At 44.9% G+C, this 14,087-nt stretch overlaps 1 protein-coding gene across 1 annotated transcript; it reads right to left on the minus strand.

Annotated features, from left to right (window-relative positions):
• Window positions 1-8,297: 8,297 nt before the first annotated feature.
• On the minus strand, window positions 8,298-13,809 carry fgf8a (fibroblast growth factor 8a). The gene is made up of 5 exons (XM_035606356.2): window positions 13,028-13,809; window positions 12,891-12,927; window positions 11,866-12,046; window positions 10,108-10,214; window positions 8,298-8,686 (listed from the first exon to the last, which is right to left on the minus strand). The coding sequence occupies exons 1-5, from the start codon at window positions 13,057-13,059 to the stop codon at window positions 8,402-8,404; spliced, it is 642 nt and encodes a 213-aa protein (XP_035462249.1). The 5' UTR covers window positions 13,060-13,809; the 3' UTR covers window positions 8,298-8,401.
• Window positions 13,810-14,087: the final 278 nt, after the last annotated feature.

The raw sequence follows: 14,087 nt of genomic DNA on the forward strand, positions 1-14,087 counted from the left end.
GCCCTTACTGGGAATCGAACACCCCGACCTTCTGTACCACCCTGCGATGTAACCCAGCTGCCATTACTGATATTCAATGATAATAAAAGTCAGAATTTCTACTTAAATTCATGATATTACAAGAATAAGTTGTAATATAACGATAATAGAGATGCAATATTACCGAAAAAGTCGTAATATTATGAGTGAAAAATCTCAATTCTAGGAAAAAAAGTCATTTAATCATTATGAAGTCAGATTTTTTTAAACAAAAATCATAATATTACAAAAATTAAGTCGCCATTTAACAATAGAAAGTCTTCATTTTAAAAGAAAATTCATTATGATAATAAGTCTTGACGCTTTGTCATTTTAGATGGGGGGTATCAAAAGATCAGACTTTGACCTGTGTTAAAATGTGTAATATGGAGCATGGTGTTAAGTTATACTTTATTGTTGTTCCACAAATAATGATATACTTAACTTTCTGGTTTGAAAAGATTGTGCAAGAAAATATGTCTATTCTGAGGAAAGAACCACTCAGACTTGGAGGAAATGCCAAGTCATTATTTTTTCTTTTTCTCAAAATATTATGGCAGAATGCTTAAATCTCAAGAATCAACACGGTCCAGTTTGCAGCTCATCCCTAAGCAGGTTTTTCCACATTTCTCAGCCACACACTGTTGCACTTGGTGACATGTTCCTTCATCACCATGGACACTGTAGATTATTTTGACCCAGTCTCTCTCTCTCTCTGTCTCTCTCACCCCCCCCCCCCCCCCCCCCCCCCCCCCCACACACACACACTCTGCTGCCCCAAATATTCACTAGAGCACCAAATGAGGATTAAATGCCAAATACAGTCCCAAACAAATTCACTATTACCTTTTGTTGTTTGATGAAAACATCTTTTGAATTCTTCTTTCACGATAGACTGATTTTTTTTTTATTTTTAGTTTCATTCATTATATTTCTGTACTTTGGCACCACAGAAAATTAGGGTTCTCCCTCAACGCAGCTTCCAAATTAATTCATTCTTTTAACAAACAAATGAATGAATCAGTGAATATCCATAATATCCTCTCAGGCTTTGTTCTCATCATCTTTCCAACTACTTTGTATTCTCGGTGTCTAAAAAATGTCTACGCCATTTGGCTCCTCTCTGTCCTGCTGTTTTTACACCCATGTCTGAATTAGCTGCAGCCACCCATATCATTCTGTGGTAGCTGGACATGTTTAACCCGAGCTGCATGGCCAAGGACTTCATTCATATATAAATAAAATACCATTAAACCAGTTTCAGAAAACTACAAGTTGAATGAAGTGCACAACATAATCTAAATGTTATAATCCAGTTTCATCCACTTTTCTATATAATGTTGGCTGTAGGACTATATACCATTTTGTACTATATAGCCAATATACACTTACTGACATTTTTCCAGGGCTTTCAAATGCACTCACTATCTTGCCCAGTAGCAATAATGAATCAACAGTAAAGTTAAAAGTGAGGTTTAAAAGCCCCCTCCCCTGCCAAAACCTCCCCCCTTTTAATCAAATCTTTTCTATTTTTAATCGGTTCGAGAAATGTTGGTTGATGTCATCAAATTCCAGTGAGATGTTTTTCACTTTATAAATGTTTTTACTGGCACACACACACACACACGCACACATGCAGACACACACGCACCATTGTGCAGAGATGGGAAAGTGAAAACCAGCCCCGAGGCCCGTTTAGCCACTAAAACTGTCAAGGTTGTGTCACGGTCAAATGACTACCAAAAAGTTGATTGACCTTATGACATTTTATGAGGCGCCTAACCGTTTAGCATCGGTAGCATCAATTTGTGCTCATTCACGTCATGAGGGGCTCTGAAGCCGTCAGTTACGAGTGGCATCCCCTGCAGCTCTTTGATCAGCTGAGCACGACCGCACATAATTGAAATATGCAGATCGTTTTCCCTTTTTCTTAAAGACATGTCCCCTCGGTGAAAGCCGTGCGCTCCAAAAGACCATGTCCCAAACACTGGGCCGTCGAAAAAAATCATTTATGGTTGGTTTTCCAGCTGAACTGTCATGGCTAAAAGGAAATGAAGAGGTTGGGAGGAGGGCTGCTGGGGGTGGAGGGGTGGGAGGGGGTGTTTCGAGAGGGCCATGGAAGGGAGGAGGAGGAGGAGGGGGGGTGGCGGGGGTCTTCCCTTTTGATCTTCTTAGGGCAGCAAAGAGGGAGGGGGGCTCTCCCTGAGCTGGCAAACACATTTAGCTGGTAATTGTTCAGATCAGGCTGACAATCAGTCTTGGAAATGCACGGACAAACAAAAGTTTACAGCTCCAATTGGAAAAGTCAACAGGTCTCGCATAAGGCCCGTACATAAACAATGAGACTGTCGAGGCTGCAGCTCCACTTTGATCAGTTGTTTGCGTTTCAATTATCCAGCCTGGTTCGACTGCTGGCTTTGTTAACACTGCAGACTGGGGAGGGGGCTGGGTGGGTGGGGGGCTTGGATTTAATGGGTTGCCTGTCATTTTTTTGATAGAGAATCCGTCCACGTTGCTGCCTGTGTGCACTCGGCACATGCGAACATCCTCGGAGAAGAAGTGTCGGGCTGCGCTCAGACACATTTGTGTACCTGCGTTTAAAAAAAAAAAAAAAGCACCAAAAAAAAGCGAACGGGGCGTCATCGGTGGGGTTTGTTGTGTCAGGTCGCGGGGACGCGGGGAAACATGACGAAAGGAACAGGCCAATCCAGCACATTGCCGGATGAGGTTCAACCTTTTTCTGAGAGATCACAGCATCGTGTTTTGGACGACATCTCCCCCTTGATGCCCCCCCGCCTGTGTCAGGTCACTACTCCCATTCAAATGATGGTGAAGCAAATTTTCTTTTTTTTAAAACATTCAGAGCAAATTTCTGAGTGAACACAGATTTTGTTGTACATGATACACTTTTTCATATATATATATATATATATATATATATAGTCTTTTAATTAGTCTTTCTTATGATCAAGTGTGAGTTGGGGATTGTAAGCATAAATGTGTAAGAACCTGTGTGACCCTCCCAAATCTAATAAAAACAGCTCGTTTTGAGGTTTCTCCACAATTTATACTCTTGACAAAAGCTTCTTGGAGAACCTTCAGATAACTTTTGTTATATGCCCCACACCATCTTCACCTTCTCCTCACCGTCAGGCCACAGTGGGGAGAAGAAAAAAACCTGCGGCTGTTTTCGGTGCAAGTGGCCGGAGGTTGTAAGTGCTTGTTGATAGAGGCAGCTTCTGTGTCGGCTCGTGTTATTGGAGGTCATGGAGGCAGGGTCATGTTCTCTGGTCAACCCAGGGGAGGGGGTAGAGGGGGGCGGGGAGGGGGCTAAATTGCTCCCTTAGCAAATGAAGAAGGTAGTTGTGTTTCTCTGTTTGTTTATCTTGGGTTAAGGACGACGGTTGCGGCCTCAATAAAAGCGGATGAAAGTGACGCTGCCCCTGTTTTTCCGCACCGGAATTGCTCCACATTTGCATAGCAGCTTTGGCGACACAGGAGGTGTGATTTTTCCCACACGCGGTTCGTCTTTGGGGTCAATTTAACTTTGCAGACACTAGAGGCAGCGGTGGGGGCCTGTAACGGAGAGAGGGGGCAAAGTCTATGGTGTCCGAGGGGGGTTCACAAAGTTCTGGGTTTGAGGAGCAACGATTAAATCTCAACGGTTGAACTTCTTTTAAGCAAAAGTGGATTTCATCATTATTTGTGCCTGGACTGTGTAGTGTTCATCAGTCAGTGATGTTTGTGATCAAGTTACACCGTTGGTTGGCTGGACGAGTGATGGGAATTTCCCCTTAGCGGCGTTGTTGCCCCATGAGCGTGCGGCATACCTCCGCAATGTGACTGACAGCAAATATATATATATATCCTGTCGCTTCTATCTTTCTTTGTAAATGGTCATTTTATGGGACTTATCAAGAAAACAAGGCCAAAATAAGTGCAACCCTTTTGTATTGTGCGCGGAGTTCTTTTTTCAAGTCCCCTTTAAACAAGTGGTTCTCAACCGTTTAGATTCGAGACCCAACAGAATAATTTTTTTTCACAAACACACTCCATAACATCCACTCTAAAGCAGATCTTATGACTCGTGCAGATTTATTTAATGTAAAAAACCCTTCCCAGTCTAACATTATGTAATCTTATTTTGAATATATTCTATTATTCAACCATCTAGAGACCCCCAGGAACTATCCTGTGACCCCCGGTGGTTGAGAATCACTGCTTTGGACCATGCACTTGTTAAAACAGAGCCCTGTATATAATGTGAGCACAGACCGTAGGTGGAAAGCACACGGATAAAGGGCTTTAAGCCGGTAACACCAGGACGTGATCCCGTCATGACGCTAATATTCACATGCTAACTACCTCCTCAATCTGTTTTTTTTTGTTGTTTTTTTTTGACCCGGAGTCTTGTTCAAATGCTCTCGGGTTACAACATTGAGTCGTCACAAAGCACCGGCTTTAATTGATCTGCTGTCCGCGAGCGTCTCTGGGAAGTCCTCAGGGACAAATCCCTCCGCTAATCCAACGTGGAAGGAGTTAAGCAGATTAATGTCAAGTATTGTCAGGAGCATTTAATTCAGTGCTTTCAACTGTGTTTACACAGAAAGTGTTTCGGCACCATTTCTCTTCCTATTTGAATCAATCCTGCTGTCCACTCGTCTTTGCCTGTTCACACGACCCACAGCTGCGTTTTACTATGTCCCATATTTATAATATGTGTAGTATTGTGATCTGGGTTAGGGTTTCACTCCAAACTGTGCCTGAATTCCCCTTGCTTGTCACATTTCTATTTCTTTCGGTACTTTTTATAATGAAACGTACAATTTGAAAACGGATACACGGACCTACACAGACCTTGACTTTACTAATTGTTTTTTCTTAAGTAGGGTAATGTGTCCATGAGATTAATAGCAGAGGTCGTTGGGCGCTGGCTCCTCAGATATGTCGGTGTGCAGAGTGAGAGAGGAGCACGAAACCATTTGCAACAAATGTCCCCTTCAAGGAACTTTTATGGGCAAGTTTCATTCGGCAGAGCTGGAACTATTTGCTCCCCTGCTGGCAAACAAACACGACACACAAACACACACACACACACACACACACACACACACACACTCAATTGATCTAGCGTTTTTAAGTATAGCAATGTAATTCGATCAATCATACAAAAATGTGTAATCAATCATCTTGTCAGAGGAGGATGACAGCTAATGGTTAATATCAGAACTATACTGTATAGTTATCTAACTCTCTTTTAAACACACACACACACACTGGTGTATGTTGGGATTGTCCAATCAGATTAAATGCTGGGGTGTTAAAAGGCGGGAGATGAAAGAATAACAGTGGAGATACCGAAAGTTACAGAACCCGAGGGAAGCTAAAGCCTAAAAACAAACACAGTGGTATCATCACCACAACGGCACGGCGCTCTCCGACACTGACATGCTGCTATCTGCTAAGAGGGACTAGGGGGGGTTGGTGGGGGGGGGGCGGCGGGGTCGGTCCTCATGACTTCAAATGACCTTGTTATCCCTGTTGGGATCAGGCTAAGAATACCATGCCTGTTAGCTTTCCCTGGTCAGGTTTCATGTGGGGAGAAACCGCGGTGGCCACAGCGTTTTCCTCTCTCCTCGGCTTCAGAGGTGCAGAAGGTGAAAACCAACACTGGAGGGGAAGAATGCGTGTTTCCCAGAAAAAGTAAGATCTTATCAATAATGTACAAGACAGATGAGATGTACACTGCGGTGTCATGGCATCAGTAAGAGTCCGCCTCTTAGAATACTGCTGATCCTGAGTCTGTGCATCATTTCTTTTGTGTTGGACATATGTTTGACATGAGCAACACCTGCTCCATCTCCACACAAAAGGCAAAAAAATTCACAGAGTGCTTCCTTGAACGAGACACAGACACATTTCACTACAGGGCCTTGTCAGGAACATTTGTGCGCTCTTATTAATTTATGTCTCTACGGATACGGCAACATTGATCGGAAGTAAATCCAGCCCAGTCTCCCAGATGTAAGGTTTACACGTAACTGATAAGCAACACGTTTTAATTTGTTCATTTACGTATCTGGCGAGTCAAATATATGTTGACACAGAAAAAAAATGTCTCATCATTTGCTATTGAGTTCAAAATTACCACGAAAAGTCCAACTTCCTACCAATGGATGTATCGCAAGAATTTATATACTTTTCTAAAACCAAACACATACACTTTTCCTTTACCATAGAACCGGTGGACCTAGCAAGAATGGATTTGGACGTACCCGAGCATAGATTGATATAATGGAGCCCATTCAGTGTTTGGTCTTGAGTCATTGTGGAACTTCCTTGGTATTTCGGGAAGCCCTATAGCTTAGTATGAAAAGCAGCAGCAGCAGAGGCAAACAGCTGGTCTGTACGAGGTTCAGGAATACACCTGTCAACACCTCTAAAGCTCCCAGATGAACGTGTTGCACATCATTTAAAACCTCCGCCAAGGAGGTCATGCCATCGGCTCGGTTCGTCTGTTGGTGTGTTTGTTAGCGGGGTTACTCAAAAAGTTATGGATGGATTTGCATGAAGATTTGATCAAAGATAGGTCTTGATCACGGTAATCTCAGGAGGGATCCAGATCTGAATTAGATTCAGGATCCAGGGATTTTTTTTGAAGGATTCTTCAGCATTGCGAGGGGGATCACGCACGAGGTCTGCACTCTCGGAGTTCTCTTGTTCAATCTGTAAATTTGCAATATCCTTGTTTTTGTTGTTGTTGAACAATAGCCGGTGCGGTGACTGAACGACAACCTGAAGTCTCGTCATTTGAGTTAAGTTGCCAGGTTTATATAGAGACCATATCTGGCAACCTGCACTGTTGGTGCAAATGCTGCATGTGAATGCCGAGTGGATGGTTGTCGATAGTGGTTGGGAATTTTTAGTTTCTCCAAACATTTTTTAAAAAGAGAATATTCAAAAAAACAACAACAAAGACACTAAAATGGCAAGTGCAGGAGTGTACGGTGGTTCGTGGAAAATTAAGAATATGTGCAAACAAAATAATCAAACCTCACGCAACATTAAAAGAATATAATAATTCTGTGCCATTGAATGAGTTGTGTGCACACAAATTAACAGAATGTGTATTAGATGGAAGCAGCTCATTTAGACAAGACTGCATCTTATTTTACTGCTGAAAATGTATAGTCCTTAAACATTATCATATTAACGATATAAGTTAATATTTTGTTTTGCCCAAACATTATTCATCTGAGAGCATGAGATAAAGATCCTTCCCCCCCCCCCCCCCCCCCCCCCCCCTACAAAACGTTGAAGGGCTTTTGCACACTTGTAATCACAGACGGTTCCGGAGCAAGCATGTACCAAACAAGAGTTTAATATCAGTATTCTAATGTACATTTATTACACGTTTTTAAATAAATATTCCATCCTTAAAATAATTTTACACATCCTCAAATAAAAATATATTTATATATGTATAAAAACAGACATTCGGGGGGGGGGGGCAACGAGAACACATTAGGACGAGGAGGAGCGGGGGTACCGAGGGGTTCCTTATATACTTCAATGCATTTTGTACACGTCAACATTATACAGTCAGAAACAGGAAAAACCTGTGATTATCAAATGTAGCTGCCACATTGTTCCGTCCGACGCCATTCAAGCTCTTGTTCGCCCCGAGAAGCGTGTGAGATCGATATGGAGCGACCCCCGAGTCAGGACGGCGACGGCGAAAACAAAAAGGGCCTTTCTCAACCGCCGCAGCGTTTTGTCGCCCCGTGTTCTTATGCAGCGCTTTTGACCGACCCGACCCTGGCGTGCTCTCTCTCCGACGCAGTGTGTGTGACAGTGTTGTGTCTCTGAACGTTTCCCTGGCAGTGCGATCGATCAGGGCCCTTCAAGTCTCCTTGAGCAGCAGGCGAGAGTCCCAAAATAAAGACTCCACTGGTCAAAATGACATTTATAAAAAAAACAAAAAAAAAACACAACGCACTCTACACTAAGATATCCCCGATAAGAGTTATGTGCATCTATAAACAGACATTTTCTTTTTTGTTTCTATTTTTCTTTTTTTTTTTAAACACAGCTCAGTACTAAAAGTCTGCAGTACAAAAATAGATTTCTCTTTTTTTTTTTTCTTCCTATGTACAGCTTCTCTTTAACTTTGAAAAAAAAATAGAAAAACAAACTACATATTAAGATATAGTAATGCTCAGTATAAAAAAAAAATTGTCCCCAGAGGTTTTTGTTTTTTTTGTCTAGTGGAGAGGAGAGGAGTGTGTCGGCTGCTGCTAATTCAGTCAGTCTGTCAGTTTTTCCTCTTTCTCTCTCTCTGTCTTTTCTAACTTCCTCCTCCTCCTCCTCCTCCTCCTCCTCCTCAGCGCTCCGTTGAGTACCGCGTGCGTTTAGTCCTTTGACTGAAGGGGTAGTGGATGAAGTCGAAAGGCCGGTGGTGGCTCGAGTGGGCGGGCTGCTGCCCCTTTGGCAACCGCTTCATGAAATGGACCTCGCGCTGGTGCTGGCGCGTGCGCGAGCCTTTCCGCGGCCGCCCGCGGCGGGTGAAGGCCATGTACCAGCTCTCGTAGCGGGCGTTCCTCAGCGCCGTGTAGTTGTTCTCCAGGACGATCTCGGTGAAGATGCAGTCGCGGCCGTGTCCGTTTTTCTGCAGAGACAGAGACACAAAGCAAAAACCGTAAGCGGGGATGTTCAGAGATGAGTCCACGATGAAGATTTACAGATGGGAAATATCAGATGTATAAAAGGCTTCCCTGGGCAGCCTGTCCCCTGCACACACACACACACACACACACACTCACACACACACACACACACAGCTCTCTCCACATAGATGCAGCATATGCTACAGTCATTACAGATCAGAGAGAGGGGGGATGACAGTAAGCGATGACTCTTCTCCCCCTTCAGCAAACATCCAGCAGCCCCTCGTGGGTCAGCAGCCGCGGGACAGATCGTCCAGCCACAAAGGCTTAATCAGCCCCCCCCCCCCCACCAAAAGAAAGAGATCACTTTCACTTTGATTTCCTGTTGCACGTGAGCTCACAATGGGACCAGGTGAGAGCCCATCAGAAATCAGAGAAGCCGTGCAGCTCGGGGTGGGGGTGGTAAATTAAAAGAGGTGTGTGGGCGTGTGTGACCTCCAGTTGTCATAAAAAAAAAACCCAGTTTCCATCGATGATGACATGTACAGTAAGGTCGGCTGAAGCTGCAGGAAGTGGACACTCTAACCTACTGTAACAAGCTCCCACCTTTTTGGACGAAAAATAGTGTGACAAAAATAGTCATGATGCACGCACACACACACACACACACGCACACACACACACGCACTGCTCATTTCATTTCATTCCTCCTCCCTTATAAAAAAATGTGCACACACACTGGGACAGGCTGTGACTGGGCCGGTAGCTCAGGGCAGATGGTGCACGAGGCAGGGTGCTGGGTGGGTGGAGGGGTGTGTGTGTGTGTGTGTGTGTGTGTGTGTGTGTGTGTGTGTGTGTGTGTGTGTGTGTGTGTGTGTGTGTGTGTGTGTGTGTGTGTGTGTGTGTGTGTGTGTGTGTGTGTGTGTGTGTGTGTGTGTGTGTGTGTGTGTGCGAGATGAGGGTGGGGGGCTCTGTTTATTAGCCATCCGTGTGATATAGCCTCCGCCTGAGACACACACACACCTACACACTCACACAACAGATAAATACATTCATGTAGTTTCATCAGTAATTTCCTCAAACAGCTGCTCAGTGTACTGTAGTTTTTTTAGTTTTTTTTTACTGAGGAGTAAAGAGAAGGACCTCATTAATAGAATCATGGTTTTGGTTTGTGGGTAATGCAAAAAAATATGTTTATATATATATATTGCAGATTTGAAGGTTTTCCTGAACTGTTAAAGCTGAGGAATCCTGCACTCGTGTGCTGCGCAGGGACTCGTAGCTGTCACACAGTCGCTCTCCATCCACCAGTTTTGATTGATGTGGTCATAGTAGTACATGGCAGAAAAAGTAGTCCCTGCTATTGCATAGTCATATTGATCTATTTCATAGTCTCAGCTACAGCGGGCTGAAGCCTCCTCACCTTGCCGATGAGCTTGCCCCTCTTGTTCATGCAGATGTAGAAGCCCGTCTCGGCCCCCTTGATGCGCACTCGGCTCCCGAACGTGTCCGTTTCCACCACGAGTTTAGCTGACGAAGAAAAAAACCCACAGTAGTTTTGTTAGCCAGGTCATCAAATCAAATCTAAAGCACCATTCAAGCATCAAAACCCGAACGCATAACGTAACGTAAAGCATTGGCAGCACACGCACACAAACACTTGAATGCGCGTCCGAGCTTGCACACACCGGAGCTCAGTGGGACGAATCCTGGGGAATTCGTGCAGCCCGCTGAAATTCTTTCTTTACGAAATGATAAAACCACGTGTCTCTCTCGATTCTTTGAAAGCCTGAAGAGGTGATCCTGGCAGGCCCATCAAGAATTCCTTTTTTTCAAATAAATCTGCATCGACCTCACGCATGAAGCTCCTCATTTATCTCTCTGAGAGACGAGAGGAAACACAGACCCCACAACTTTTTACGGATTTTTTTTTCAAGTTTGTTTTAGATAAGATTAATAAAAAAAAAACACGACAATGAGGATGGATTGCTTTTTTTTTTTTTTTTTTTACTTTTGAAGATTGACAGATGCTGCGTGTGGAAGGTCGTTTCCAGTCTGCAATACACACTGTGTTTGCACTGCAGTGATTCCGTGATCCTATTGATTCAGAACATTTGAAGCCAAAATCTGAGATGTTCTGAGGCTGGATGGAGGTGTGTGTGTGTGTGTGTGTGTGTGTGTGTGTGTGTGTGTGTGTGTGTGTGTGTGTGTGTGTGTGTGTGTGTGTGTGTGTGTGTGTGTGTGTGTGTGTGTGTGTGTGTGTGTGTGTGTGTGTGTGTGTGTGTGTGTGTGTGTGTGTGTGTGTGTGTGTGCGCGCGTGTGTGTGTGTGTGGGGGGAGAAGGAGCTATGCAGGAAATGTTCGGGAGGTAGAAGTAAGATGACTTCTAATGGCTCTTCCAGACCTGTGGGATCTCTGGAGGATCCCCTCCAGCACCGTCCACAGTCCAGCGAACGCTCCCTCTCTCTCTTTCTGAGACCCGAGCCTCTTCCTCCCTCCCAACACTTGACAGACTGGTGGAATCGCACACGGCGCAGAGAACGACGCTCTGACTCTGACTCTGACTCTCCAACCCGGCAGCTACACTTATTTTAGGGGACGAAGGCTCCAACAACTTCCCTTGGTCTGGAAATGTTTAGCCTTTTGAAATGACACTTAATTCTGCAAATTGCATCAGAAATATCAAAAATATTTGATTGTACTTGCTAATCAACACCTCTTTTTATAAGACAATATGAGACTTTGACTTTTTTCAGTTTTCATCATCTCAGATATTTTTTGCACACTTCACTATTTTATTGGCATTGTAATATTGGCCTTTAAAAAAAAGCTTTTTGGAACTAGTTTGCATCAGAATGTAAAAAATTAGATTTTTAAATAGAAAATAATTCAGGAAAACGAAATTTTAAATATAGAAGGATTAGATTTTGTTTTAATGAAAATGAAATAATGTACATTTGCAAACCCATTGGACAGAATATGACAAGGACACTTTTTTTCTATTAAATTGTCAAAAATTCAAACCTGACATTTCACCACGTGCGTAAAAGGGTAAAGTGGCGTAAATGGGCACGAGGTGAAATTCATCTAGTGTTGTATTTGCCACCGGTACAAGCACGTGGATATGTTTGAGAGCCCGGTCCCTGGAGAAGGAAGGGTCGTGCGGTGGCTCTGTCTCTTACCGTGCACGTCTCCGTCGTCGGCCATGGCGTTGATCTTCTTGCTGGGCAGGACCTGGACGTGCTTGCCGCTGGTCCGGCTGTACAGCTGGTAGATCCGGATCAACCTGCGACTCACGCGGTCCGTCACTTTACTCTGCTCGCTTACATGCTGCGTGAAATTAGGCGGGGACTGATTGGTTACCTGTCAGAAATTAAGATGCCATCACAATCAGTATGTGTACAATTTATTTCTTTAGGTTCTTTTTTTTCACTTTATAATTATTGATATATATTTATATATTTTTAAGCTGACATTACACTTCTTTAGAGGGATAAAAAAACGTGAGAAAAGATATATATATATTTTTTTTTAAAAAGAGAGAGACGCCACTTTGTGTGTCTTTGGGTTATTGTAGGAAATGACCGAGGGGTGGAAAAAGAAGAGATGATCTTGTTGTTGTTGTGTTTTCCCGGAGTGACAAGTGTAACAAGTTCCAGGCCGCGGTTGCCAAAGGAAATTAACGGCTTCCAAAAAAAGGACGCGCGCTGTGATTACAGGTTGTGCGCGCGCACACAAACCAACTGCGTAAAAGAGAGAGAGCGCGCGGTGATACGTCTGAATTTGTATCTGTCTCTCCGCTGTGATGGAATGACTGCTGGTTTTCTATAACCCCCCCCACCCCCAAAAAAACCCAACATTTTTTCCCTCCTCCTGCCCCGATGCCCCCCGTCTGTGCCCGCGCGTCCTGTGCCAGGGGGCCGGTATGTTCATCAGCAACCTGCCAGCAGGCCGCGCGCCCCGCAGCCCGGCGGCACCGTGGGAGCCATCCGATACGGTTGGATCACACACACACACACACACACTCCGACTAACGTTATGATCATCCCTCACTTTCCCCCCCTTGTCACTGCCATATGTTTTAGACATATATGTTTTTAAAATTTAGCCACAATCCTTATTCCATATCGCGTAAAAATCAAAAAACAAGGAACAGAGTATTTTTTTTTTTTTTGCAATGAAAAGAGAAACGAAAGCAGAGACATACCTGAGCATAGTAGCAAAACGCAAATAAGTGTAGTAACCTGCAAAGGAGAGAAGGAGAAAAAACATGCATTAATATTTTGGGAGTGCACTGCCAACGCGTAAAGTGTGGAGGTGAACCGAGGAGGAGAAGGTACTCACAGATAGCTGAGTCTGGATGGGATGGGTCGCATGCTGGAGGCTGGGGGGGAGATAAAAAGCCCTTCCAGTGAAAATAAAGGTTCCTGTCGGAGCCAAGACGTCCAGCTGATCTCGTGAAAAAGTGTTTTGAATGTTTCGAAAATCGAGTCCAGGAGATTTCAGCGAAATCCACAGAAGGTCAGAGGAGCTGACAGAGCGGCTGCAGACGCATTCTTCACCAAGTAGAATTGTCCATCACGGTGCAACAAAAAAGAGGAGGAAGAAGAAATAAACCCCAGTGCTCCGACTCAGACAGTTGATAACTAACGGTGATAAGAGACCGAGTGCGTGTCAGCCAGGAGGCTGCACAGTGTCTTTAAGTGCACTTGCAGAAGCTGAGCTGTGCGTTGGAAGAAGAAAAGCGCTGCTTTAATTTAGATTTCATTTGATTTAAACGAGGGGACTTGGTCCGGGCTTGTCAGGCGGCTCGCCCCCCTGCCCTGCGGTGTATCCCGCGGGTCCTCCGCGGCCCCTCAGGTGTGTGGCTCCCGCTGCAGGGACGGGTGAGGCTCCGGGGTTCAGGTTGGCTCAGTTGTTGCGCGGTGACTCGATGCTGCTGCTGCTGCTGCTGCTGCTGCTGCTGCTCCGCTCGGCTGTGGCAGGACGCTGCTGCTGCTGCTGCTGCTGCTTGTCTCCTCTCTCTGCTCCCATCACTCCCGTGTCGAGCCTCTCGCTCGGCGCCCGCACACCCACGGTTAAAAATGGCAGGCCGGTCCGCTAAGAACAAGCCCCCTTTTTTTGTAGAACAAAAGCGGACTCCCCCCCCCCCCCCACATACACACCCCACCACCACCACCACCCCCTCCCCCCCCTCCTCCTCCTCCTCCTCCCCGCTGATTTAAAACATCTCCTTACCTGAGGAGCGGTCCGCACTTGTAGGGGGCGAGGAGGAGCCTGCGCGCGCACCGCCTCTTCTGAGGAAACACTGAGAATGAGAGATGAGGATGAGGATGATCATATCTGAGTGTCTCATCTGTTGGTGATGAAGGGTTTCTTTAACCGAGGACCCCTCCAGTTTTTT

Source organism: Scophthalmus maximus, chromosome 10 (genome assembly GCF_022379125.1).
Source record: "Scophthalmus maximus strain ysfricsl-2021 chromosome 10, ASM2237912v1, whole genome shotgun sequence".
NCBI classification, from domain to species: Eukaryota; Metazoa; Chordata; class Actinopteri; order Pleuronectiformes; family Scophthalmidae; genus Scophthalmus; species Scophthalmus maximus.